General features: G+C 44.3%; 2 protein-coding genes across 4 annotated transcripts in view; one reads left to right on the forward strand and one right to left on the reverse strand.

Moving 5' to 3' along the window:
* Positions 1 to 330: 330 nt before the first annotated feature.
* On the forward strand, positions 331 to 6,985 carry PRKAB1 (protein kinase, AMP-activated, beta 1 non-catalytic subunit). Of its 2 annotated transcripts, none has more exons than XM_009868284.1 (7): positions 331 to 501; positions 1,356 to 1,522; positions 3,251 to 3,344; positions 4,618 to 4,732; positions 5,958 to 6,091; positions 6,590 to 6,658; positions 6,741 to 6,985. In XM_009868284.1, exons 1-7 carry the CDS (start codon positions 337 to 339, stop codon positions 6,816 to 6,818), a joined length of 822 nt encoding a protein of 273 aa, XP_009866586.1. In that variant the 5' UTR covers positions 331 to 336; the 3' UTR covers positions 6,819 to 6,985. The 2 variants fall into 2 exon arrangements, with proteins under 2 accessions (XP_009866586.1, XP_009866578.1); XM_009868276.1 differs by having other exon boundaries at positions 337 to 501; positions 4,618 to 4,738; positions 6,741 to 6,818.
* Positions 6,986 to 13,097: 6,112 nt separating this feature from the next.
* Positions 13,098 to 27,793, reverse strand: part of CIT (citron rho-interacting serine/threonine kinase) — a 68,587-nt gene continuing 53,891 nt past the window's right edge. For both annotated transcript variants that reach the window (XM_009868302.1, XM_009868295.1), the window contains 19 exons: positions 27,526 to 27,633; positions 26,672 to 26,834; positions 26,261 to 26,425; positions 24,893 to 25,030; positions 24,439 to 24,619; positions 24,140 to 24,231; positions 23,735 to 23,839; positions 22,691 to 22,860; positions 21,648 to 21,728; positions 21,321 to 21,456; positions 19,980 to 20,119; positions 19,056 to 19,148; positions 16,809 to 16,917; positions 16,562 to 16,690; positions 15,672 to 15,752; positions 14,994 to 15,072; positions 14,693 to 14,875; positions 13,595 to 13,898; positions 13,098 to 13,159 (listed from right to left, as the gene is read on the reverse strand). In XM_009868302.1, coding sequence (XP_009866604.1) covers positions 13,136 to 13,159; positions 13,595 to 13,898; positions 14,693 to 14,875; positions 14,994 to 15,072; positions 15,672 to 15,752; positions 16,562 to 16,690; positions 16,809 to 16,917; positions 19,056 to 19,148; positions 19,980 to 20,119; positions 21,321 to 21,456; positions 21,648 to 21,728; positions 22,691 to 22,860; positions 23,735 to 23,839; positions 24,140 to 24,231; positions 24,439 to 24,619; positions 24,893 to 25,030; positions 26,261 to 26,425; positions 26,672 to 26,834; positions 27,526 to 27,633 — 2,481 coding nt within the window. In that variant the 3' untranslated portion in view covers positions 13,098 to 13,135. The remainder of the gene's footprint in view (positions 13,160 to 13,594; positions 13,899 to 14,692; positions 14,876 to 14,993; positions 15,073 to 15,671; positions 15,753 to 16,561; positions 16,691 to 16,808; positions 16,918 to 19,055; positions 19,149 to 19,979; positions 20,120 to 21,320; positions 21,457 to 21,647; positions 21,729 to 22,690; positions 22,861 to 23,734; positions 23,840 to 24,139; positions 24,232 to 24,438; positions 24,620 to 24,892; positions 25,031 to 26,260; positions 26,426 to 26,671; positions 26,835 to 27,525; positions 27,634 to 27,793) is intronic.

Here is a 27,793-nt window from a genome sequence, read left to right on the forward strand (position 1 = left end):
AGCTGAGCAGCGGCCGTAGTTGGACCTTGCAGGGAACGAGGCGACAGCTGTCCTGTACCACACTCGTGCCCTGCTGGGCGCTCTTTGTGGAGTTTTCTGTGTGTTTGGGTGGTTCCACGGGGCCCCCTTGGCCACCTCGAAGTCGCTGCTCTGGTCTTTGTTCTGAGCGTAATGTTTTGAGCTGCTAGTGTCTTGGGTTAATGGAGTTTCCTAGGCTCTTCAACTCAGAAACAGAGCCCAGGTCTGGTGATGAGCCAGCTTTCCTGCCTCCTGGTGTTCTGCTTTCACAAGTGCATGTGCTAATCTGGCTTTTTCTGCCTTTTCAGGTTCTTAAAAATGGGGAATACAAGTAGTGAGCGAGCTGGACTGGAGCGTCATGGGCATAAAGCATCCCGAGGTGACAGCTCAGGAGGAGCCATCAGCACGAAAGAGGGTGATAGACCAAAAATCTTAATGGACAGTCCTGAAGATGCAGACTTGTTCCATCCAGAGGAAATGAAGGTGCTGCAGGGTTGTTCTTGTCATCTGACGCTACCAGCTCGGGAGTGCTGTCCAGCGGTGGTGCTGTTAGCAACCTTCAGTAATTCTCTCATGGCATTTACAATGCAATTGTGCATTGTGCAGTCAGATATAACGAGTGTGATATGACGGTTTCTACCAAGAATTAGTGGTGGAAAAACCAAAATGTAACTGGCTCAACACTGTCCCAGCTTCCTTCAGATCCTTAATGCTTTGCAGTCACCTGTGATGTTTTACCTGTCATTATTTTTCATGTTAAAAGAACGACTAACTGGGGTTTTTTGCTCATCATTAGATGAACTGAAAGAAATGACTTGCTGTGTATTGTGTTTCATAAGAATATCTAACAGAAAACTACACTTAAATCTTTGACTCGAGTAGAGCTGTTTCTGATAGATAACGCATAATCTTTCTGCTAGCTACACGTTTTGTGCCTATGATATTTGTATGATCTAAATATTTCGTAAGTGTATTCCTTCTTAATTATTTTTCTTGCTCTTCTTATATCTGTGTATTTTGGAAACTTTATGAGCTCAGGTCATTTCTTTTTAACCTAATTTATTCTGGAGGGAGGGGGATTATTTTGCCTTCCACTCTTTCTGCAAATGTGGAAGGCTTTATCGTCTTTGCAAAGTTTGTGCAAATGAACTTGGTGTGCAAATAAACTTGGGTGCCTAGAAATGCACTCTTAATTCTAATCTCTATCATCTGACAAAAACTACTTGTAGACTTGTTCCTTAGAGAATTGTGTCTGGGTGCAAAAGTGCCTTCAATAAAATATGATGTCTGGGTCTCCCAGGAAAGAATTCCTTTTGATTAAAACATTGTGCTTGTAGGCTCCCTTGGAGAAAGAAGAATTCCTAGCCTGGCAACAAGATCTGGAAGTGAATGACAAAACCCCCACTCAAGCTCGACCAACAGTCTTTCGCTGGACTGGAGGAGGGAAAGAAGTTTATTTATCTGGGTCCTTCAATAACTGGAGTAAAATTCCCCTGACAAGGAGGTAACAACCGCTGCTGCTGTATCGGTGATGTTTCCCCCCGGGCTGGGAGTGCCTGTGGGAGAGGCGGGCGGTTGATAGATGGGTATTGTGGCGAGGGTTTACCACTGTCCTGCTGCTCTCCTCAAGCCCTTGATGAGGATCTGACTTCTTGATTCTTGGTTGGCGCAGGACGAGAGCTGAGCTGTGTGTAGTTTTGAAGGAGTGATTTGTTCACTGAGCACCACTCACGAATGACCCAAACCAGTCCTGGGGCAGAGTCTGCTACCTGGGGCAGAGCTAGCGTCTGTAAGGTGACGTTGGTTTAAGCGTAGCTCTGATGGCACTTGGGCTTTCTTGCTGCGTCGTTGGCTTTTGCTCAGTGCAGAGGGTCCGAATTCTGCTTAGGGAGCTCTGAGCCTGGGATGCGTCCTGGTAAACCAAATGAGCACGAGAATAAATCCCTGTTAAGGTACCCTGTTAAGGTATCCTTTTTGCTGCTAGACAGCTCTGTAGCTCTGCTTAACGCTGTACCTGAGTAAGCATTCTGTGTAAACCCATGTGTTTTTCAAAAACGTAAAACTTAGTGAATGGCGGAGAGTCTGAACTGAGCAACAGCCCTGTTGTCTGTTAATGATGACATATCCCAGAAAGGTTGGTCTCCTGCCAGTTTCTGCTGTTTCTTATCTCGGCGAATGGCTACCTGCATTGGTATTGTTGCAGAAGTATCTTAAGTTCTTAGGAAACTTGAGGAGCACAGTGACCTGATGAAGTGATGTGGGAGGATTGTTCTGTGCATGAACAATGCAAGGTAAATTGCCAAGCTGGGCTGGAAAAAAGGCTGGTGGAACATCACTCTTGGGTAAAAGGCCTGGGAGATGAGAAATTGAGTGAATCTGGAAGGGCAAAAATGTCTCTACAAAAAACAAAAAGGTTTGTCTCTTTTCACATTAGGTATTCTCAGAAAGGAGATATTTGGACCTCCTTAGAGGCAGGATAAAATCCCCTTACTTTATCAGATATACTCAAATAGAAAAGTTCATTATGCCAAACTGAATTTTGCAGTGCAGCTCTGTGACAGTATGCTTGCGCTCCTCACCTGATAAGAAGTAAAGAGATACTGGCATCACGTGGCCTCTTTGAATTGTTCATGTAGCATCAGCTGTTTCTCAGCTTCATTGAGATGGTGGTAGAGACTTGCAAAGAATCGGGAAGTCCGCAGCACAGGAGTAGCAAAATGATCAAGCAGCAGCTATTCAGACGCAAAGTAATTCAGAAGTATTGAGTTGCAGCTTTCATCTTCCAGTCATTGTGCATTGGTTTCCGAGGCGTTTGTGAAATGCAATTTATGAGGGCATAATACTGAAAGGCAGGGAGACAGGAGTAAGCTGATCTTGTTCCATCAGCGGGAGTCTGGCAGATAAAATGAGTTCTGGCATACTAACAAGTAATGTGAAGATGTGAGGGTGACTTTACAAAAGCTCGATGCTAATTCCTTTATGCCGGGAGCACAGATACTAATTTTGATCTGTAGTGACTTGCTGTCTCAGAGGAAATTATCATTAACATTAACCTTGGTTTGAGTCTTAAGAGAATTTCATGCAGTCTAAAGATTAAATGTGGCACTTCCTTTTTTTTTAGGTTTTTGCATGTTAAGGAGGCTTGTATTCTCTGTTACAGTGCTTGCCACAGTTTATAGATTGATCTCCTTTTCAGAATATTTCAGGGCTGATTGTTTATCTTAAATTCCAGTCACAATAACTTTGTGGCAATCTTGGACCTGCCAGAAGGAGAGCACCAATACAAGTTCTTTGTGGATGGGCAGTGGACACACGATCCTTCAGAGGTAACGTTTTCTTCAAGTCGCTGTTTATTCATTGGGGCACCTGAAGGTCTTTTCATAGTCCAGTAATAGTGCCAGAATCTACCAGGCCTTTTCTTCCTCCTCTGCTGTAAAATGAGCTTTAACCCTAGCCTATGCAGCAGTCCCTGCCTGCATTTAAACTAGTTTTTCATATCTCCTGGTTCCAGTCTTCTTATTGGCTTGGGAGCAATCTTGCAGAATTTACCTAAATTTAGCTCTGTGAAGTTTAGGGCTAGGCCAGCCACTAGGCTTTGACAGATGCTCTCTGTGATCCCACCACCACCCTCCCAGGGGAGGGTAACGGGAACCAGGGAGAGAGGCTTTGAGGTTGATAAAAAAAAAAAAAAAACAACTATGAAGATGTCAAACTATATATAGATACATGCAAGTATGCAAATACGCTCAAAGATACAAGAGAGTATGTTAATACGAGACCCACAGCTTCTGGATGACAACAAGGTCCCGAGCAAGAAAAAGAAAGAAGCCCCAGACTAGACTGGGCAGCAGATGGAAAGGTGTGAGCGCGGAGTCCCGATGATACTCAAAAAAACTGAAAAGAAGCTGTGCTGCTCCCAGGGACGTAGGGGAAGACGACCTGTTCTGTTGAGCGGTGCTCCTCTGCACCGTGAGGAGACAGGAACAGCAGCAGCCCAGGGAGAGAAGGAACAGGCAGCAGCACTAGGGGCCCTTATATACTGAGCACGTGGGAAGGAACATTTGGATCACCTGAGCCATCTCCTCCCCTTGGGCACAGCTGCCCCTGCTCTCCCTGTTGTGATTGCCCCTGTGCCAGGGCTCAGAGAACTTTCATCCTGGTGCTCTTCAGCCAGGACAGGCTCTTTGAACCCTCTGCCTTGGACTCCAGTCTCGGCTTTCGTGGCAAATCAGCAATACCGACCGCTCCGTCCTGCATCAGGCCGTGCAGAGCTTGGCCGGGCTCTGAAGGCCCTGGAGAAGCTCAAGGAAGAGCTTAGCTCCTTTATCCCAAACCTGCTCCTGGCCTTACCTGGCTCACGGATTTATCGAGTGCTGCGGACCCAATGCGTTAACTCTTGGGCAGCCCTGTCAGTCCCACGTCCTGCACTTGCTCTTAACCTAACACCAGCTGAGCAGGGTGAGCTCTTTTCATATCCAGTACTTGCATATTTTAAAAGCAATATATCTCACTCTTGGTAATACTGATTGTGCAGTTCTGAGAATGTAATAGTCATTCAAGGTTTTTTCATTCTGACTTTTGTATCTTGTTTCTTGCCAGCCAGTTGTAACCAGCCAGTTAGGGACTGTCAACAACATCATACAGGTGAAGAAAACAGACTTTGAAGTATTCGATGCTTTGATGGTGGACTCCCAGAAATGTTCAGACATGTCTGGTATGAGCTTACTGGTATTTTTATATCACACTTTGCAGAGCTGTTAAAAATTCCATCTTCCTTTTCATCTGGAGTTGAAGCTCTAGTGTAGGTTAATTTTCACTTCTGTCAGGCCCTGTGGGCGTGTGCAGGAGTCACAGATGTGCAAAGGAAGAATGTGCAATCCATAGAAGAGGAAGCCCCTGACAGAGTCACACGGGTCCCTGTAGGTCTGATCAGGAGGAAGCCCTGGGTGCTCAGTAGCTGTGTGTGCGACTGGCAATGGCTGGTCTTGGCGTGCCAGTCCCCACCTCACGACATCGAACCAGTGCTGACAGCCCACGCCGCTCCTTGCTCTGCTGAGGAGGTGCGTCGAGGTCAGAAGTTGCGCATGAAGAGGTAGAAATCAGATGCATCTCAGCTGTGCTAACGCTGGCTCAGGAATATGTCATTGCCTCTCAGTTTACTATAAATTATCTCTCTCTTAGAATTATTTAAAAGTTTATTTTTGCCTTAAGATTCATATTCTAGTGTAACAGGAGAGAGGTAAGATTTAGCTTGAGTCATCTCTGAGGGCAGCCTTGCCACTTGTCTTACAGACCTTTGTAGGGTCGAAACAGTTAGGTCAAAACCTTAGGTCCTCCTCCGGAAGACCTGGCCTGTGAATCTGAGCCAGACAGCGTGGTCGGTTGTTTTTTGCTCTATGCAGCTTTCCCCTGGAGAAGGCCTTTTTGGAGAGAGGGTGTCATCTGTGAGACTTGGATTCCCCCTCACGTGCTTTCACATGCTCCCCCTTACCTTTCAGTATGTTGAAGACTCTGAAGAGCCCTTTCTGTTACCTTAGCACTGCCCGGGAATAATACCTGCCTTTTAGCTGCGTGTTTTAGTGCGTCCCTTGGAGGTAACATTGTAGAGCCACGTTTGCTATTAAGTGTTTGCTGGAGAAGAGGTGGGCAGAGATGACAAGGGAGGTTCTGAAGTGTGGAGGAACCCTCAGAACTCTGCCTCCTGCATCCTCACAGCTAGTTCTGGGTCAGACAGGCTTTGGACGTCCCAAATCACTTCTTGGGCAGTGACTGATCCTCTGGCCCTGCCTTGGCCACTGCAGTTCTTGTACTTACATGATTTCTTCTGGCTGCATGCTTCTGGATGTGAAAAGCAATTTGGAGTACCGGTAAAAATGTACCTGTAAAGAGCAGATATTCTTACAGATTATTTAAGAAAATATTTAATATCTCTCTGGCAGAGTTGTCAAGTTCACCACCTGGACCGTACCACCAGGAGCCCTACGTTTGTAAGGCAGAGGAGCGCTTTAAATCGCCACCTATTCTTCCTCCCCACCTGTTGCAGGTTATCCTGAATAAGGACACAGGCATTTCTGTGAGTACATTAGTTTGTTTTGCTGAATGATGGCCTTGAGGTTGTGAACAGATGGGGCAGAACTCTGGGTACAGACAGGGAAAAGGCAAGGGAAAACCTTAGAACAGTTGCCACACTGGTAAATTCCTTATTGCATGTGTCCAGATGGATCCATCTGAAGGAAATTTGTCTGCTTGACTCTTCAAAATTGAGAAGAAAACTAGGTTGCTTTTTTTACTCCCCAAAACGCCCATCGTCCCACTGCAACACTATTGAAATGTCAGAAGCACGTAAGAAATGACTGAGGTCTGTTTCACGGCTGTGGTGAGGCTGGAGAAGGTTTCACCCTGGGGGGAAATTGGATTGTTCTGAAACATTGCCTGCATTTGTTAATGGGCTCAGCGAAGGAAACATCGTGATGTACTTGAGAGTGTGGCTGGTTTATCACCCATCGGCTGTGACGACTAAACTGTGAGTTCTGTTCTTTTCACACTGTCTCACTTTTCTTTTTTTTTCCAGTGCGATCCTGCTCTACTCCCTGAACCCAACCACGTCATGTTGAACCACCTCTACGCACTTTCTATCAAGGTGAGAGGTCAGGACATGTTTTTCACGCTTGTAGCCTTTAGATAACCGTGTAACGTGCTCACTTGTTTTCCATCTCCTGTAGGATGGAGTGATGGTGCTTAGTGCTACACATCGTTACAAGAAGAAGTACGTGACTACTTTGCTGTACAAGCCAATATGAACATCATAGTAATTCGTGACCAATTGTTCTGGGCCAGTGCAGTCTCAGAAAAAAAAATATTCTTCTCTTAACCAAATGTTTTCTTGCTCTGTGCTGTAGCAAATGAACTCTGATTTCAATTTGTTTCTGAGACTTCCAAGTTCTCCTGTATTTGCCTTATTTTCCTGGTTCCCACCTTGGAAGTTCTTGGAGATGGCAGCTTCACGGCGACTAGGCAAAGTGTCAGTGCCCATTGTCAGCTAAGTTTAAAAAAAACTACCAATTTAATTCGGGTGAAAAATGTGAGGGCAGCAGCAGATTAAAGCCCTTTAGCAGTAAGGTAGTCTGCAAGTAATAAACAAGCCAGCCCAAAGTCTAGAAAGTTCAGGATTCTTGTGGAATCTTATTGAGCTCAATACTCAGCAAACACAAGCCCATTACTGCTTTCATTACTCATCAGGCATGCAGTTATTTCAGTGGCAAGTTCCAAACTTGCATGGCTGAAATAAGTGTGAATATTGATGATTTTTTTCTGTAGCAGCCTTTCCTAGGCAAAATCAGCAACACAATCACCAACAAGCTCGTTTTTTACTGGGCAGTAGACGGGAGTGCACTGTTTCTGCTGTGGATAGCTCTATAGTTTTTTTTTCTCTTCATGAGAACTGAAATACAACTTTTCCCCTGTGGAATTTCTGGTAAAGACAGTTGTTTTTAATGGCTGAATTTTTCTGTAAATCATAAATGTGTCTTGCAGTAATCTGCTTTTTGAAACCAGTTTCTCTTGCTGTCACTGATAAAGACTTCCTGAAGCTGGAGTAAGTTGCTCTAAGTGAATCGATGGATTCGGTTAAGGCAGTAGTTGGTCGGGAGCAGCCTGAAGGTGACTGGAAGTCGCCTGTACCCAGTGGCCAAACTTGCCCCCTGGTGTGAGCGGTGGCAGCGCCGCGCCCCCCTGGGCCCACGGCTGGAGCTGGGCCTGTCCTCCAGGTGCAGCGTTAACTGTGGATCCCTGGCGCTTCTGCAGCCCGGGCTGTGGGGATCTCTGCAACTTTTTTTTTTACTCTGTATTTTGTAAGTGATGATAGTAGTGCCAGGTTGCCTGTACTTGGTCCTCGCAGCCTGTTTTATCCCAAAAACATGCAACGTTAATGCAAAACTGCCCGCCGGCGTGCCTCGGGTCTGCCCTGCTGGAACCAGTGCGGGAGGTGACCTGCTGGGTCCTTCCCTCACTTTGTTTTTTGGTACCTGGGAGTGCCAGTGACTGTGCCAATGAGAACCAGCCCCCGTCCGGCTGTGGGTAGGAGCAGGTTGCGCCATCAGGACGGAGTCCGAGTGGGGGGCAGCAGCCAGCGCGCGGTGGAAGCAGCCACAGTGGCAGGGTGGTTTGCCATCCTCGGATCTCTTCACCAGCCTTGTTGCAATATTCTGAGTAGCTGAGTAGATCTGGGTCTAGTGCAATGGTTTTCGCTGAAAACTCTTTCTTCATTCTGTGCTATGAGTAGTAGTTGGTATTCTGAAATACGGAATTGCTTTTGTTTTCAGTGTCTTCAGAAACAAATAAAACATTTCCAAGAAAAGGGGGTGACTGGCTTTGTTATTATCCTTCCCATCTTTGGTAACCTCGGCTTCCTTGAGTTGTTTGGGTGTTTTGTTTTGTTTTTTTTAATAAACTGTGGTTCCCTGACTGCAGCACCTTGTTTTATGTCTTGGTTGGATTGTACAAGATTTTCATTCAGCAGCTTGAAACACTTTGTTGTCTTGCAGTTAATCATTAAAGATGATGAGGAAGGTGTTAGTGTGTGTTTGTGATGTAAAAGTTCACAGGAAGGAGTCTGGTTGCTGACAAGCTCCAGGATCAGGGTTACCAGCTGCAGAAGCAAATGAGGCAAAAGCATTTGTGTGGACCTTGGTAGGATAAGTGTCAGCTGTGCGGAGCAAGAGTTGGAAGGAATTTTTTCAGCTGTGTTCAAAGAAAAGAGGATGTGAGCATGTACTGGCAGACAGTGGTCATTCAGTGAGTCCTCCTAAATCCTTTTAGTGCCAGCTGAGAAATGATACTGCAAGGTTCTTATTTGAATGACTTGGGATTTTTTTATTATTTTTTTTTTGCTGGAAGAAAAGAGGAGCTTAGACATAGTTTGGTTTGTTCTTTTCTTTTGAAGTTGCAAAAAATTTGTTCACAAGAAGTCGAAGACTAAAGAAGCCGAAACTGAGATATGGAAAAATGGAAAGGAAGGTTGAAGTGTACAAGACAACAGGATTTATGGCCTCAGTCTCATTAGTTCTTGCTAAGCCTTGTGGATTTTTTTTCCAGTTACATGTATGCATTACTCACTCACTCCAGGCTCTTCATCAGTGCTGGTAGGGTGGAACCGCAGGACAGAACCAATTATCTGAAAGCTTTTCTATTTATTTTTTTTTTTTTTATTATATACTTTTGCAGCCTCTAGCCATGTCTCAGTGGGCAGAGCACTTGGTACATGGTCTGCAGCCAGGACTGCACCATTAGCTTTTGCAGCTCCCCCTCACCCTCTTTATTTGCCAAAAAAACCCACACCTTTCCTTTTCCTGAGAAACCAGGGTGAGGGGCCCAGGCTTTGTGCCAGCACAGCACCTGAGGGCTTGCCCGACTAATTAGCTGATCAGCACTGATCACCTCCAGCTTTTGCTGCGCCTTGGGCTGAGCAGCTGCCCCAGGGCCTGTCCCAGAGGGTCAGAGCAGCCACCGAGGCTGGTGGTCCCTGTGCGCGGCCTCCAGGAGCGACTCCCAGGAGCCTCAAACTTCCTCCAGGTAAGCCATGGCTGCTCCTCACCACCCCTAGACCCCCTTCTCTGCAGCAGGGGCTGATGGAAAGAAAGGTAGGCTTGTGAGTTTGCAGGGGGCAGTTGGGGAGGTCTTTTTATCTTTTTTTTTTTTTTGCTAGGTTGTTCTCTGCTTGACAGGTGAATGAATTAATCATACTGCGTTCCCTTACTGTAACGGGATGAATCAAATCCCTCCAAAGGCAAAAGCTGGATCAAGAGTTGGATTTATTAGCTCGCTTACATTCCCCACCCACATCTCACAGTCTGTGCTGTTATGTTTATTCTTGGCTGTTGCTAGGAGAGCGTATTTTTTTAAGGTAGGTGCAGAGACTCGTTATAGTCGTTTTGGGGACTCTTGTATTCTGTGAAATACCAAGAGCTCCCTGCCCTCCCAACCCCTTAAAATCCGACCCAGCACGGACTGGTCAAGCTGACAGTGGATTTGTGCAGGGTTCTTGGTGATCAAAAGGCTCAATAAATAATTATTTTTTTTTACTCACCAGTTTCTGGATTATTTTAGTTGTGTTACAATTCATGCATCATAGGACTGCAACAATGAGCTTTAAATAAGTATTCTTTGTGCACAGTAAAATAGAAATAAAGGAACATTGAACAAGTTAGCAATTCATCATATACATCGGCTAGTAGGCACAATAGATAAATCAAGCAGCTCAGGTTTTATGTAGAGCATTTTCATGAAGAATGTCATGTAGACCAAAATGTAAGAGGAGCTATTAGTAACCCACCCCCACAGCCTCCAACAAGCCCTTTATTGGGAGTGAGGGGGCGGGTATGTGCACAGAACCGAAAACACTGAACAGTAGGAGGACAAATTAAGTTACTGTAGGCAGCAGTGTGAATATTAAAAACCTCTTCCTGTGAAAGAATACTTCAGACCCTGTAAAAACTGGTTCAGTTAAAAATAGATGTATTTACATTTAAGTCTGATCTAGCAAGTTTTCCCAGCAGGTGTAAGTTAAGACGTACAATAACTCTGCAGGTTGTACTCAATCCAACTTGATTTGTGAATATTTTTTTTTTTAAAAAAAGTTGCAGCTATTAGGCCTTAAAGCACCAGCATATTACAGTGATGGGATGAGTAACTCTCTCTGTCTGCTTTGCTACCAGTACACTGCTGGGATAAACCCCGAACCTGTCATTAGCTCACACTATTGTTAATTAAGATGTTTGGGGTTTTTTTCCAGCTCCAGCTGGGTGGGTCACTTACCAGGGCGAGATTGGTTTCCTGGCTCCTCACAGGTCTCACCTCTACCCATAGTACGAGGTGAGTAGCTGAGGGCGGAATTTAGCCGTGGGTGTTGGCAGCCACCTGCTGCTCTAGTAAAGGATTTGGACAAATCCACCTCTTTTGGTTTATATGAACATGCTTTGTTGTCTGTGAAGCCACTTCGCATTTCTTGTTCAGGGAATAACGACTATTAAAAGCTAAATATTGTCCAGGTGAGCTCTTTGGTAAGCTCTGACACCTCTGGCTTACACAGCCACTAATGCTGGGCGCAGGGTAGGACGGCTGAGTGTTACTCTAAATAGAAGGAAGCGTTCATTTCACCATGCCAGTCGAGATAGTTATTTGTTTTATTTGGTTATTGTTCAACAACAAAGTTCAATACTTTCCAGGTGGAGCTTTGAACTGTCCCTCTGGTTCCCTCCCTTGTCAATAATAAAAAGGTGATGAAGGAAAAATCCTGTACTTTAGAGACCTAAAACCTCATTTATGCTAACAAGCTTCAATTGCAATTTAATGTTACAATATTTCTTCATGGGAGCGAGGAGGACTAAGCTGAGGCCCTTCCAGTGTCTGAAGATGGCTGTCCACAACCACCATCAAAACAAAAAGCCAGTGTTGAAAAACGCACAGTTTACAATAAAAAAGTAGAAACCAATTCAATTCCCTTTTGTTACGAATATAAAGTTTCTTGTAAATATGTACAGTCCTTTGAGCTATTTCTATAGCAGGAAGCATTTCACGAACAAGACACAAGAGATACACTTTCGGGACTCAACAAGCCCATTTCTGAGGTCTTGAAGATCTTCCATGAGATGCAAAGATTTAAAGACTGATCTCAGTGACCTTTCAAAATATTCAGACCAGGAGACACAAACTTTCAGCAAGTTTCCTGCCAAATCACCTGACCTAAAGTAACCCAACAGACAAGAGAACGGGATACAATATTCATGAAACTCGCCAAAGGACACCGACAAGGCATTTGAATTGTTAGGGGGTTCTAGGACAGGTTAGCACAGGCTTGCAAGGGACTAGCAGAAGTTTAAGAGTGTGGCCAAGGGACGACTGGATGCAGTTTTGCTCTTTCCAGTTGTAAAGAACATGGTTGTTCACTTAGAATGTTGCTATTGCAGACTGAATGGTCAAAACCTGCTTTGAAAATCATTTGCTCTCTGCTTCGTGTTCACAGCAAAAGAGAATAGAAAGCAGTAAATGGCTCGAGGTTAGATACGTGAAAGCAAAGGCGTGTTCAGCATCCGCTAACGCTGTTCATTGTGAGTATCCTCTCATGCCGTGACGTTTGGTTCTTATTGTACGACAAGTTACAGGTGGCGGAAGAGCCAGCCCTGGGCCGCTCGGCTCTGGCGGAGCGGGAGCTGTCAGGGCTACGGTGCCGGTTCTGAAGCGACCGTGTTCGGTGCTGAGAGGAGAACACAAGCGTGACTGTAATTCTTGTCATAGAATAAGGCTCGTTAACTCTTCGTTGCCAAATTTCCAGAGTAATTAACGGTTATTTTGCAGCGTAATCTAAAGGTTTCAATTAATTTACAAGTGAGGTACACTACACTACTCAGCAAAGCAACCTAAAAGGAGAGAGCAGCCAGTGATGGTGCAGCAGCATGCAGTGAACTGTCATGCAGAAGACCTGGATAAAGTCTTACACCCCAGTAGCTTACAGGTAATGCACTTTGTCTCAGGGCCGGGCACGTGGCATCGGTTAAAGCAGGGTTCTTCCCTCCCCATCAGAGCTGCTCTAGAGCAATTTTAGTGAGAACAAAATAACTTTCAGAAGTGGCAGGTGAACAGGCTAATCAGAAGTAATTTTTCTCGTGTTCTGTAGAGAATATCCAATCACGCCTTCTATTGAAAGACTCACTCACCTCGGCCCTTCTGGTTCCAGGCCATCGGGAATTCCCAGCATGTCTCAGAGCTACGATCAATTAGCTGGTAAGGGGTGCTAACCACATGAACGACCTGGGGTGGGACTCTAGTCCCGCTTAATTTCCTTGATGAACTACTAAGGACTAAAGTGAGTACAAAAAGTTCATGAACTGCTCGAAAGAGTAACAGTAGTACAAAGTGCAAAAACAGGAGTGCAGGAAAGTGCAGAGAAATCAACTGAGATGCGAACAATCTTCAAAAGCGCCACGTCTCCCGATGTGGAGCGAGCTTTGGCCCAGGAGTGCTGTTTTGGTAACTGGGCAGCAGACACATGGAGCGCATATACTCAGTCTATTTCCTTTTTTTTTCCTGCAGGTCAAGAGGAGTAACTTTGTCTAGCTGAGACTTACACTGAAGACTGGTCCCAGACCTGGCAGGGAAATAAAAGGACAGTTACAAGTCGCGCAGGTGTTTCTCACGTAGGTACAGGTGCCAGCAGCGCGACAGCACCGAGTGCCAGCTTCCTTCTGGGCGGCACAACTCAAACCGCTGACAAAGGCAAGTACTACGGGCACCCCTCTGAATGCAGCAGGCTCCCGCATTCCTGTCTCCACACATTGTCCCCCTTCAGATCCTCAATATCTTTATTCCCGGTGGTAAGCGCCCCTTTGCTTTCAGATCTGGAGTCTGCTTTTGCAGTTACTGGAGGAGCACAGGAGAGGGTGTTCCCAGGGCCAGTGAGCTGCACCACATGTGCTCTGTTTTATGAGCGGTTGAGGGAGGGTTTGCTTGTGTATTTTATGGTACTGTCCGCCCTTCTGCGCCCTTTCCTGAGAGCAGAAGAGTTCTCAGGCTCCCGACTTACCTTATTGACTTGAGCAAGAGGAGTTCTGGCACCACTCACAGGCATCCGTCCTCGGCTGCTCTCCTCGAACAGTCTTCCAGGGGACCTTTCTCTGCGGGTGCTCAGAAGCCGCCCTGGAGATTTCTCCCTCTCCAGCGGTCGCCCAGGTGACTTGTCCCTGCGCAGCTCTGTCCTTCCCTCGCGGTACCGATGGGGTGTGCTTGGCTCTCGAGGGTGGCTCGGACCTTCCGGTGGTCCCGGGCTTGATGCTACCCGCTTGGTGATGTGCTCGTTGTATGTGGGCGGACCTCTCTTGTTAGGGCTGCTGTCATTCAAAAATAATGGACGCGAACAGCTGAGCGACAAAAACCTCACGTTACATTTTCTTTTAGCAGAAATGTAACTTTCCCCAAACACCCAGCAGTGTTCAGGTGAAAAAAGCACCAGGCCTCCCTGAGCCAAGATGAAACGTTCAAAGGCGCTTTGATGACTGTTACATTAGCCACACGAGCAAGTGCCTTAGTGCCTTGCTCATGTAAGGCGTGTCTGTGGAACAGGCCACAAAACTACACGTTTTCATATACTTCAGCAGGGTGCTTGTTCACATAAAAGTACGCTAAAATTTGATACGTGCCTTGTCATATACAAAATTTTCAGTAGCTCCAGGATGAGCCTCAGTTTCCAACGCACGGTGGCATTACCGACCCCAGTATGTTTATTCACCTGTCTGAAGAATTGCTGTTCTGCTGAACAGAACAAGATTGTATCACAGCTTCCCAAAGCAAGATTGTTACAGTCCATCCATGTTTTGTGTCATATCGGTAGCATCTAAGCTCACCAAGCTTTGAAGTCACAGCTATATCACGACATAGAAGTAAACCAGCTTAAGATCACAAAGCCTTTTGGAGATTGCCCCCAAACTCCTACAGAGTTAATATTTCTTTGCCTTCTAGATTTTAGAACATCCGTGACTCTGCTCCTTGTTCCATACCAGCATTACAACAAGTGGCTAACACCAGCCTTTGTCTCTGAGAATGGAACACGGGCATCCCACAGCACTGGGGAGAAGGTGGTTTACAAGGTGCACAAGGACCGCAACACACAGACGTCACATCGTACCTGCGTGTGGCAGAAGATCCTCTGTGGTGCTGCTCACTGTTTGTCTCCTTCACTAGGTTGCCCTTACAGCAAATCACCCGCAGTTTGTCTTGGTAGGAGGAGGCCAAATAGATGGCGCCAGATGAAATTGCAGGCCCGAGGTACCGCGGATTTGGTATCTCCAAGTGGGCTCGTGCTGGAGTTCTGGGGAAAATGGCAGGAAAAACTCCTTACGATGACAACAGGGTACCTTTTCCTGGCAAGTACAGTATTCTTGCTGCTGCACATGCTGCTCAAAGTAATGAAAAGGGGAACAACTTACCCTATAGAAGCTCGTGCCTGAATCTCGATCACTTCAAGGGAATTGAAGTGGGTCACAAACAGATAGGGCTCCCTGTAGGCTGAAGGAGCAGCACAAAGGCAGGAAAAACACAAAATAAAATTCTCTATTAAAAAAAAACCTTCCAAAAAGCATCAGTGAGCACAACAGAGCTTGCCAGCCCCTTGGGAAAACTAAGGGAATATATTTTCTGTAATAAGACAGAGATGCTGTTACTAAGTAGGGAGATGCAAGGTTAAAGAATCATTGCTTTGAAACTATCTGTATCTTGAGAATTTTACTAACCAAAGTATCACAAAAAAGGCATTAAAAACCAGGCTATTAACTGAACCAAATCCCATCAGGTAGTGCGAAAGGCCTGAGGGAGCCACGGTGACAGTATATGCTCTTGCATATTTCAGAAACTTCCATTCCACTAGTCACAATCAGGCTCGGAACAGCAAAGAAATGCAGCTTTGGTTTAATTTTCCTCAAATTGTTTATACTTCAGAAGGTTTGACATTTGGATTTGTAATGATCTTCAATCATGGGGAAATCTCCACAGTTCCTGGGAGAACTGAGGGAGGAAGAGGAAATGGAAGCGCTGAGTGACGATTATGTGTCCCACAAGGATGCTGCTTGGTTTCAATAATACCCATAACCCAGACCCTCGACACTTACCGAAAGCTAAGGGCAAGCGGTTCCATTTCAGGTCATCCGTCCTACTGCGTCTCCCATAGGAATCCACAAAGACACCAAACTCTGCCAAGAAAAGCAATGTCATGTCATGAGTGTGTGTCTGAATTTTATTCATTTATTGTTGAAGGGACAAAGGCAATGGATCCTGGGCTTTTTCACAGGGACAGGGTGCAAATCCTACAGTGCTGTAACTTACTCTAACTGGCATTGAACTGGCTAGATGTAGGAGTAGTTTGAGTACCAAAAGATCTAGACCAATTAATGTTATTATTTAATCTACAGTTGGGAAGACTAGGAGACTCCTACTGTTACTCACCCAAAATTACTGCTAGTGGGCTTTTGAAGACTCCCTGTGCATTTCTATGACACTATCCTATAGGGCCAACAAAAGCAGATGTACAAAAGAACCAGCACCCTCTTATTTCATCCCAAGACAATTAGAAGTCTCAGCTGTCTATATGGAAACCAGACAAGAAAGCCAAAGTTTGAAAACCCCTTAACACTTTATCAGGATAATCAAACACCTGTTTGCACTTAACAGTGGCGACAAGCCCCTCCCTGTGGCAGCTGATCCACTGGCACGGAGAACTTTTAAGCAGAAGCAAGCTGACCGAAAAGCACCTCAGCAGACCGAATCAGCAAGTGCTATTTTCCTGCCAACGCCCCGTGCAGCTTGCTGTTTGAACCCGCAGCCACAGCTCTTCCAGGGCTTTAGATTCAGTCTTCAACAACTCTTTGTTACCAGATACTAGAAAGTCAGCCCTGTTCAGCTTCCCTTTAAAACAGTACTTAGGTTGTAGTACTTCTGACAGTTCGTGTACTGAGGAGAGCAGTTGCACAGCAGCAGCTGCACAAACACACCCCACGCTTACCATGGAAACACAGCAGATACTCCTCCCTCTGCCCTGTCGGGTTCACTTGGATGATACTGACTGGAAAACTGTTGGTGGAAGCAGCAAATACAGCAGAGGCCAAAGTGTGGTCATTTTTATCCAGAAACTCTGCAAAGAGGATGGAGAAAAACAGCTTGAGCGGCACTTTTTTTTTCCCCCCCCCTCCTAAACTGCTTCAGAAAAGCCCCACCAAAAGAATGTGTGTTCCTCAGGAAATGTCTCCTACCCTCCAGCGTATACTGCTTCATCTCGATTTCATAGAACTTGTTAGTTCCAATGATGATGCTGTAAGTGGTCAAATGGATGCAGCTGCAAGGCTCAGAGGTTTCAATCTCCTGGAAAAGAGGAAAGTATGGACCAATATTAGATCCCTGTAACAGGTTACAGATTTTACTTATTCTGGAAGATTGTCACTACATTTATAAAAGGGAGAGATGGCAACCTCAGAGTCACTAGAAGTCTCTCAAAAGCATATGGAAAAGTAGTCTTGCTTTAAGGAAAAGTTTTGTCATGTTGAAAGTGATACTTGCTTATCAAATCCACTCCAGGTGCTGACCCTAATAAGAACCTTTCCCTTCTGGAACATATTCTTCTGCTCTGTAATTCAGTTTTCTGGAGCAGTAGGGAGTAGCTCTCTTCTTACAATAGGTGACGGCATGTCTGAGCAGTGCCTGGAGGTGACACAGGAGCAGGACTGAGCAGTTTGGGTTGGATGATAGACTTGTCACTAGCAAGTCCATCAGTCAAAACCATCCCAGCTCGAGAGTAGTTGTGCAAAAACGATCACTTCCTAGTCTGGAAGTCAGCAGAAGACAGAAGATGCTAGGACAGCAGCAGCAAGATTGACCCCAGTCGAGTCCCAAACTCGTAACCCACGGAGCAGAACTCGGGTGAGCAGGCAGCTGCATCACTGCAATTCTCCCAACAGAAAGAATCAGCTCCCTAAAGCATTTCTGCTGTTAACACTTCAGAAATTAGCTTGATGGTTCCTTAAGCATAAGGAAGAAAAACATACACAATCTTCCTTCCTTCTTTCAGACTGAACAGCTACGATAGCTCTGCAGGTTAGCCTGATACAACACACAGATCCCCAGATCTTCTGAGGACAAGATTCCTTGCATAATCCCTAGTTTATCTGGAAACGTAGTTGGCAGAACAGAAGAGCATATTCTGGGCTTGCTGCCATCTTGTTAGGATCTAAATTCAGTTGTCTGGATTAGTGAAGATAAGGAAAACACGCCTTTGCATGTTTTGCATGTAAGCCCTTGTCAAGGCTCTTGGTGCTACGGAGGTGAAGAGCAGCCCCAACAGCGGACGGAGACTGCGCGTCTTCAGTGGCTCCTGCCGGCTGCTGCTCCGTTGTGAGCAAGAGCTGCTGTCAGCTGGAGCTGCTGGCATCCCCATTGTTTGTGCCAGGATCTTCTCCTCCATCACACATGTCTTGACTTCCAAGGAGGACAGAATTACTGTGCTGACTCTGCTTCCTTACAGCAGTGCCGCTGTAGCGCTCAACGGGGATAAAAGCCACGGTGAAGCTGTGAACTGAATCCGTGCCTTCAAAACCACCTGCAGAAGCTCACAGGAGTACGTAGTTTGACCTGAACATCCCTTAATTTGAGAGGACATGAGTTTCTGTGTGCCAGAATTCAGGCAGTGTTTAAACTTTGTTCTGAGGAGAGATCCCTATGAATTCAGGGCTTTTTTCTGGAAGTGTATGAGCGTATAGGATTTATTCACGACGGTTCATCAGACTTGTCTTTCAGAGGACTCGTGGGTTTGATGCTGGGAGTGTTATGTGCCTGCAGCCGGTGGGCTGGGGAAAAGTTGCAGTCATTCTGCTTTTTATGCGCACACACGGCAGAGGGAAGGGGCACGTGCACCGGTACTCCCCAGCGCTGGTCCCCCAGGCAGGTGGGGTGACGTACAGCCGGGGGGCACACACGGCCGTGGGAGATCCACAGCTCGCTGCCTTGCCTGCTGGCCAGGAGAAAAGCACACGCGTGTCAGGGTAAGTGTGGGAAACAGCCGCCTACCCCCTGATGGATTAACACCCAGTACCCTTTGATTTTCACCAGTACGGTAAACAAATTCAGATCCTTCCTTAATTGCAAACAAGAGAGAAGTCATTTGTTACGGATTTCTCCAAAGACAAGAGGTGCTGGAACACTGCTGGATAATTAAGAAAGCCTTTTAGGGGGGTAAATAGGTGAGAGTACAATTACAGCCAAGTCCAGCATTCCCCCGCCCTCCAAATCACAGTTCTGTTCTGCATCTCTCCAAATATGCCAACGCTTGCTACTGGAAATTACTGCCTACTCCAATTTTAGTCAGCGCACATTGCAATTTGTTATCATTTCAGCTGGTAAACAAATGTTTTCATGCATGCAAAAAGGTTTCAGATGTTTGTTCCAAAGCAAAGTCTTCCTGCGATACGTGAATCACCTCAGCTAGGGAAGGGATTTACCAAGCTTACCTTTCTGATGCAGAACTTGCTCAAGCTCTCATTGTATCGCAGAACAACCACTTTACTGGGCATGGCTGCACAGATGCAAAGACCATTCTCAACCTGTGAGGAAGATTACAAACATAGTTCAGGGTGGTAATAGAGAGTCAATTCTAATGCTGAGCATATGAAACACAAAAAGAACTTTGGAGAGATAAGCAAGTACATTTTTAATAGGGTAGTTATTGTGAAATAATGAAAAGCCTCCTCACAGTCTCAAAAAAGAACGTGAATTTGAATTGCTTCTATGACTTCTTCTGTACTTAAAAGAAGTTAATAAAAACTTAGAAGGTTTTCCACGGAAAAATGTTTCATTAAAAGGAATATGAAATTCAAATAGGTTAGGTCTAAATTTTAACCCCTGAAACTGTTACCTTAAACATCACTTTGAAACTCATGATGTTCAGTTTGTTATCAAAGTACTCTGTACAAGTAACCGTTAATGAGAATTTTTGCTGTGGCTAAATGTTCCCTCCATACTAAAACTGGGAATTAATGTATCAAGAATTAGCAAGTGACACAAACTTCCAAGTAAATTTGCTCGCCTGGAAACTGTTACACGACATTCAAGGAAAAACAGGATGGAATTCACTTATAAACCTCAAAATTGAAGTTAACTGTGAGGAAGCAGTTACACTGTGCTGCGCTGTGTTTGTTACTATGTACAGTTTAGGCTATAGCATCATCTCATCCCAAGTGAACTTATTTGTGTTTGGAGTGGATCCCGCAGACTATCTCCAGCTCAGCCTACTCTTCTTCTTTGAAGAAAAAAATTTCAATCAAGAATATAGCCCTTGGATTTGTTGCCAGTGAAATGAAGATGCCGATTTGATTAATATTAAACCTGGTGCAGTCTAAAGAGTGGTTTGGGGGCATGACGGAGCTGTGTCCTACCTTGCCAGCAGCGAAAAGGTGACATCCTTTGACAGCCTCAAAGATATTTGGTGAGATATCAGGCTGGGCTGGGAGGTGAGACTGGGCTAGAGATTGCTTTACTTTTTTTACATCAACAAGACACAGAGCCCTTTCTTCTCCTGGAAACAAAAATGGTTACATTTCGTCAAGGGAAAACTCCGCGTTCTCCAGAAAAGTCTGTGCTGTTACCTAAGCAGCAGCTTATCCTTACAGGCTGTTACTGTGGTAACAGTCATAAGGTACCAAGTAGAATTCGCTCCATATTATTCCTATTAAAATTGAAACAGAAAACTTAAAAAAGCCAACCACACAACAGGGAGTAAATCCACTGGGAGAACAGCTATTCTTCTCTCCATGGATTATTAGCGTTGCTAAGGTCTAGTAGATCATAACAGCAGTAGCCTCATTAGGTCACAATTCAAAATTAGCGAGGAAGTATTATTTGACCCTTTAGAACTTCTTAAAGTAAAAGGTGCTTTTGCCTTTCTGTGCCAACAACAGTTTTCCAGGAAGTGCCCTAATAAATCACATTATAGATCCTCTCAGAAGCCTAGCAGTACACTAACATCCTCTTCTCCTAATTCTGTCCGAGGTTTTCTTTTTCCATTGCTCTTTACACCCTGAAACAAATAAATCATGGGCAGCTTAAACCTTTACAAGAGGAAAAGAGCAGAACAAACAGGAAAGAAAATTTGTTTTTCATTCATACAGACGTCACTTAGACACTTGATAATTTGGGCTTTCAGATGAAGATACGCCCTAATGTTCAGCATGCCTACACCAGTGTAGGAAGGATTATCTCTGGAAAACCACAGATGGAGAGATTAAAGCTGGTGTTCCTTTCATAAGGGAATCTTAAACAAACCATGAAAGAAATCCCAGTTTTGTTCCATGGATTAGGGTTTAGAGCAAGAAAGGTTAAGAGTTGTTGGCCCTAGGCTGGAGTGATCACATCGTGGTCCTCAAATGGTTAACTACATTAAAAAGAAAGGTTGTGCAGTGACTAGGAAGAGACACGATCTCCACACTTTTTAAATCGAATTTAAAACAACTACTAACCCCTAAGCTGGAAATGTTTTGCCTCTGGTTCTTCCGTCCTTCAGCTTTGGAAACTGAGAAATTACTACCTTGTGAAGGTTTAACTGAGCCTACAGTCACATAGTCATTTACAAGAAAGCCTCAGACAGTACAGTAATTGATTCCTGCCAATATACTGATAAAAAACAAGAAAAAACCCCTGTAACGAACCTAAAGGCAAGCCTGGCCCTTTGGCACCGCAGTACCCCTCGCAGGGCAAAGCCGTTACATCGAGCTCCCTACCTGCGATCATAAGCAGCTTCTCCAGATCTTTGATGAGGTGAATTTGGAAGACAGCACCCATTCCTGGGATGTGCGTTAAGGAATTCTTCAGTACATTCAGGGCATAGAGACCTTCTTCTGCACCCACCAGTACTACCTACAGTGACAACAGGGAAAAATAAAAAGCACTACATGAGGAGAAGAAGGAATGCTCCAAAAGCAAATTTGGATGATATTGTTTGCCAGTGAAGAGAAAAAACAAACCAACAGACAAATATGTGAGCACACATATTGCCATTAAGTTACCGTTCCCTTGACTGAGATGGCCCAGCTGAACACTGACCTTACCTGGTCACTGAAGGGCATTGTGCAGTTTATATCCAAACGATCTTCACCCTCCAGCTTCAGGAGGGAGTTTCCGAGCAATTTCTGCAAATGACAAAAAGATATTTTTTTGTTGCTCATTTTTATTTCTTTCTCTATTCATATTTTAACGTTGTAAGGTCATAATTTCTGACAGGCAGAGAGCTTGGGACAGATTTCTTTCTCTCAGAACTAAAAGTTGCAGGGATGCTTCCTACAAAACCTTTAGTTAACTTTTATCTACCTGAAAGACAGTCAGGCAAACCGATCACAATTAACCTGAACTCACACAGAACCTACGGTTGTTCCTATCATTTCCATTTCCCCCATCTCCTGCAACAGAGCAGTGACGTTTTCCTAGGGCAAGGATTAAAAGAGACTGTATTTTTCTCAGAGACAAAAGGAATGCTAGCATGAGAAAAGAGATTACTTCCTTCTAGTCAGATATTCCCTACCTCCAGAGCTAGCAGTCTGATAAGCAATGTCATAGAATCACATATCCCTTTATCAGAAAATAGAGTTATCAGTGCAACAACAATAAATAAGGGTATCCAAAACCAAACAAATAAATTTAACCTCTTATCAGGAATGAAATTAAAACTAAAACACACACACACACACACACACACACAAACACCCCTTCCCCCCAAGAAATAAAAAAACTGAAACAGCTCCATAAGAATGAAAGAGCTTTTCAGTTCTTTCTTTGTTAGCTCATTCCATGCCATACATGAGACTGGATTTAAACCATGTCCTAACTGCTCATTCTTCCTTTTCATTTTGCTGGAATTGGAGATATAATTTTGGGATCCTCTCACTGGACTTCCCAAGTCTAAAGAAGGGCGCTCTAGTAGAAAGTATCCATCTCACAGCGAACTAGTTCCTGGTACTCCTGGTGTTCCTCACGAGGCAGAAGCAGTAACTTACCTTCTGTTAAACCTCAGTATGTCAAATACGGAAAAAAACACTTTTCAAAACTCTGCTCCCTCCCAGAATATTTTATTATTAAATGAAACTTTTATACTCACAGCATCAGCCTCAGCTTTTTCTCTGGAAACTCTCCCACCTGCCACTATTGATTCCAGTGCTGTGACCCAGCGCTGTTTGTCAGGGAAGCTGGGTGCTAACAGGTAGAGTGTTCTACCAGGCCAGCAAGTGGTGTGTGGATGAGACTCCAATTTTAGGATATATGGCACATCTGAGATGTTATATAGATAGAATAAGACTTCGATTAGTTTTTGGAATATTCTCAAGTGGACTTAAAATCAACACCTTTCAGCCTCATTGGAGAGAAGTTGTCTTTATCATGACGTGTTACCATGGCAATTTATACATAGGTTTCTCCTGCACAGGTCCTGCCCAGGCTAGCTACTTAGAGCTAAGCATTAGCTGGATGTATGCAAACAATACATATAGTGCTGTCTTTACTAAATAAAAAGTACTTCTTGCCTTTTATTCAAAACAGAAGGAAATTCCACTGTGGAAAAAGTACAAAATCAGCCACTTGACTAAAGTTTTTCCTGTACTGTTCAACAAAAATCTGTAAAAATTGGTTATGGAAACCTTTGTTTTTAACAGTCTGTATTCTTTAATGTTAAAGTCAAGACATACATAATCTTTCCATCAGTTCTACTCAATACATAGAAATCAAAACATCAACATTTTTTCATATTGAGAGACTGTATATACGCCCCACAGTTGTTCTAAGTTAATGACTTTCTGGTCAGAGCACAATGGTGGCATGAATTATGACACTTCACACTTGATAGAGAGCATTGAGAGAAGAAATTTAAATAAAGTGAATGTTTTAAAATGTGTTACAAGCTCTTAATTTACTTCCATTTGGCTTGAAGATTATAGTATTCACAGTTCAGCTACCAAGACAGAAGCAACAGCCTATGTGTAACCAAATCGGGATGACTGACCTATTCACCTAAATTAGACAGAGGTAACCTCGAAATTACAGTTACAGGTAGAGAGTTAAAGGGAGAAAATCCTTTTCAGCCGCACAAATGCCAGCTGATGGAAAGCCAGATGAAATCCATTTGACCTCATCTATGCAAGATTCTCACCTGTCTTTGCTGTATTGGTAAGCTCAGTAGCTGCTACAGCGCCGTGAACAGTTACATCACCATCAGGAAGGCAGAGCTCAAACTCCTCCAGAGGCCTCTGTCCAGCTGCAGGGAGAGTCAGGGAGACAGATTACAAAAGAACAAACACTGAGGAGCAAGAAAGTAACTGTGGTAGCAGAATGAAATGGGCACACACTGGTTGTTTCACAGCTGGATTATTATGACACACCAGCTAGTAAAACTTGATTTAGAAGAACGACAATGCTGCCTTATTACAGAGGATTCTGCTAAATTAGGTATGACCACAGCAAAGAGCAGCAATCTTGAAGTCTCTCAACTCACCAAACAATATCTGAAGATTAAAAAAAAAACCAAAAAATGTTCTTCCTAGAAATGCTAAGTTACCTTCTCTTGCTTCTGCATCATAAATGAGCACTTTTGTTCCTTCCAGGACAATATACTTCCTGTCCCAGCCCTGTTGCCCACGTTTATTATTCCTAAAGAAAACAAGCACAAAGCCATGTTGGATTTTCTGCTTGGATTCTGAATAAAACAAGCACGCAACTCCTAGAAAGACAAATTTCATTAGTAGCAAGCAATGATAATAGGCATGAACCAATTTGCACATTTTAAGAGCCAGGATAATAAAGGAACTGTACCAAATATTTCAGCACCTGATACGGCACCGAGATTCAAGTTTATACCTTGGCACTTTCATCCATCCTTCAAGACGTAGACTGCTGCTTGGCTCCTTCAGCTGCAGACCAGGAGAATTCATCTTATCCCGGCAGAATGCTTCAGAGAAGTGCGTAGCATATTCTGCTGGCAGTCCACATGTAGCTGGCAAGCAAGTTGAGCATTTTGGGTGACACATCACCTGGCATTCTGACAAGAGGACAAGAGAAAAAATTCTGTTAAACGACAAAAAAATCACAACGCTGCTGCCTCAGGTCCTAATGCGCAAACCTCAGCTTTTCCAAGAACATCCTTCTAGCCTGAACCACCAAGTGTTTCCTAACATAGAATGTTTGCACCGACTAGTTTGTAAGTCTTGACACTTGGTCCTTCCTTCAGCTTTCACTGCAAACCTGCTCTAGATGGCCGATGCTTTTTCATTCTACCACCCAGTTACACTGTTTATGCACACTCTGCTCTTACCGAGACATTTAGATGCTTGCCGTCCAAAGTGCACAGTATCCAGACACACCGCACATTTTGTTGCTCTCATATTTAGCCCCACGTTAAAACGATGCGGGATGTTGTGATGCATTCGCTCTTTCAGGCGTCGGCTGTACTCTGCAAGGGACACAGTTTACTATCAGGATGAAAACTGGGATAGGGATGAAAACTCTAGTAAGGTTTGGCACTTTAAGGGCAAAGTAATAAAAAGTGACTAGGTATCTCTATTAAGGCCCTGCTGAAGGGAGACACTATTTTCCTTTGCAATCTGCACATCTCAGGCTACGTTACCACCTCGGTAATTACCTTATACAGATGCACAGAATGTGCTGCCTGAGAACAGACTGTAAAGCTGAAATGGCAAATGTTTGGTGTAGCAAGATTGTGTCAATCAAACCATCTAAGCTTCAAGTCTGCACTGGGCTCCAATTCTTGCGATGTGCTAAACGGATCTCTCAATTTTGCTTGTAGCTAACAAACCCTTCAACACCTCTACTGTTGTAACCAATACACAGCAGGCTTGCTTCATGCAGCCTTCATGCTAACCATCACCGCCAGCGACTCTTAAAGCACACCTAAAATCCCTGTTAGGGGACCTATATTGAGCAAATCTTGTCCTTAAAGACCTGGTCTTTCACCGATGAACATGGTTCTCCTCTCTGCCCACAACCTGCCCCTGAGGGCATCTCCCCACAGCAGTGTCACCCACCCTCACAGCACCTTGTGCCTGCCCCAGACCAGTTCGTGGGTCCTGGCTTTTTCCAGCTAAAGGCTGGAGGTTTTAGTTCAGAGCTTTGGGGTTCAACACTCACTGTGAAATACCAGTTAACTAAGAATAAAGAGCGCTCAAGTCTCTAGTTTTTTCTGATGATCCTCACCCCTCCATTCTCAAGGATATGGAAAGGTACCCCCATTTTTCTAAGTTAACAGGATATTAATGCCATCTTCAACCTGGTACCTTTCTTTTGTGTCTAACTGAAGTCTTTTCCCTTTACCAAAAGTCAGAAACTTTGACAGAAAATTTGTGCAGAACAAATGTGCAGTTTAGACAAGTGAAAATGCTAACTGCTAAGGAAACAGCCATAAAGCCCTTTCACCAATGCACGGTAGTACAGAAAACATACTCCTTTGAAAAACCCATGCTCTTAAAACAATTCATGCTAATGTTTGTTTTATTGATGAAGTTTTCAGAAATAAATTACATGACCCAAATAGAGGATTTTAAAATAAAAACAAAAGCAAAACTTACTGTCTAATATTCCTATCCTAAAAAAATCTGGTTTGAAATTTAAAAAAAAAAAAAAAAAAAAGAGAGAGAGATAGGACTGAAGTTCCCCATGAACCTACCCTCTGGAGTGGAAGATTCCTTCCTGCGACTGGAGGGCGGAGCCAGCAAACTGATGGGAGTTGGCTGATGCTCTGGTGAGCGGACTATGGCAGACATGATGATCTGCTGCCTGGCCGTGGCTGGAGTAGATGGATGAGGGTGGTCTGATATTTTCCGATGAGCAGCTATAGAGGAGATAAACGCCACTCATTAACATCACCGATGTGAAACCCTGGTTCATAGCGGTGGTTCTGTGTAACCGTTCTGTGGTTACAGCCCACAGAGAGAAGCGTAACCTTACTGCGTCTTCACAGCGGGAGGTAAGAATTAAACAGCATGTGTTACTGCTACAGTGACACACAATTAAAGGCACGTTTTCAGCTGAAATACGTGCATCTCCTTTCAGATTCACCTCTTCTGTTAATCCCTACCTTCTTCACGAGCAGATCTGAGTTCAATGCGTGTTTTCTGTAGAGCCTCCTCCAGCTCAGCAGAACGAGCCTTCTCCTTCTCCAGTGCCACTTTCAGCTCATTGTATTGCAGGGGAACCTGTGTGGGTAAAGAAGGGTCCTCTTTCCGCCGACTAAACAGGCCCTAGCAACAGAAACACACAGACAACTCCTAACTCCTAGTAAGAGATGGCTTACACTAGGCAAAGTGAAACTAGCTAGTGGCAGCCCGGCCAGAGGGCCTAATGGCAACTCTGATATGCGTAAGGATGGATGCTTAGTTCATATTGGCACTGGAGAGAAAATGTTGAGATATGGATTAATTTAAAGAGGGACGTGCATTACCTGTTAGTACTCACACCTTGAGTTTCCGAAAGCATCTAGACAGAGGATCTCAAAATACGTGGTTAAAATTAAGTTACTTAATTCAAAATGACAGATTATGACAAAGATGCGACCCAAGTCACATCGCCTGTCTAATCAGTCCTATGCTCTAACTACAAGACAACCACTCTAGATACACAAAGTGCTCATACACATATACATGCTTACCTTATTTTTTTTTTTAAAAATAAAAGAGCATAGTTAAAATTCTGTATTCCTACAGCCTCACTGGTTTGTAATCTAAGTATTGTAGGAATAACAAAATACTGGAAAGGCCAGTAAGAACATGTTCCACCTGGTATAGTTTGCGTTCAGCAACTCGGCATGCTCTTAAATGAGGACACGTTTGTGTTACACAAAGAAAGATAAAACAGAATATCATCAATACACAGCACGTAACCAATCACAAAACCATCATTTAATTCCATGCCTCCCAAACCTTCTTCACCCACCTTTTTCTTTTTCGCTGGTTGGTCCATCTTTGCCTGGAGGAAATCAATTAGTTTGGTTTGCTGAGAAATAGTGCCCTCCATTTTCACTTTTTCATGGGAATAGAGAACCTGTGAACCACACACACATATAAGCAATACAGAAGTAAACCAGGGAATGTAGTAGCAGAACAGAGCTAAAAAATAGTACAAGGAAAGTGTTACACACAAACACTAAATCTCATCCTAAAGCCCCACGTCCTGAGGGCAGCAGAGAGTCCTGCCCACTGTT

This window comes from Apaloderma vittatum, unplaced genomic scaffold (assembly GCF_000703405.1).
Source record: "Apaloderma vittatum isolate BGI_N311 unplaced genomic scaffold, ASM70340v1 scaffold38570, whole genome shotgun sequence".
NCBI classification, from domain to species: Eukaryota; Metazoa; Chordata; class Aves; order Trogoniformes; family Trogonidae; genus Apaloderma; species Apaloderma vittatum.

Excerpts from the sequence above, each read along its gene's own strand:
- PRKAB1 (XM_009868276.1), top strand. The coding sequence starts at position 337 with ATGGGGAATACAAGTAGTGAGCGAGCTGGACTGGAGCGTCATGGGCAT. Across the intron at positions 3,345-4,617 it reads GGACACACGATCCTTCAGAG|CCAGTTGTAACCAGCCAGTT; the intron begins GTAACGTTTTCT and ends GTTTCTTGCCAG. Across the intron at positions 6,659-6,740 it reads TCTACGCACTTTCTATCAAG|GATGGAGTGATGGTGCTTAG; the intron begins GTGAGAGGTCAG and ends CATCTCCTGTAG.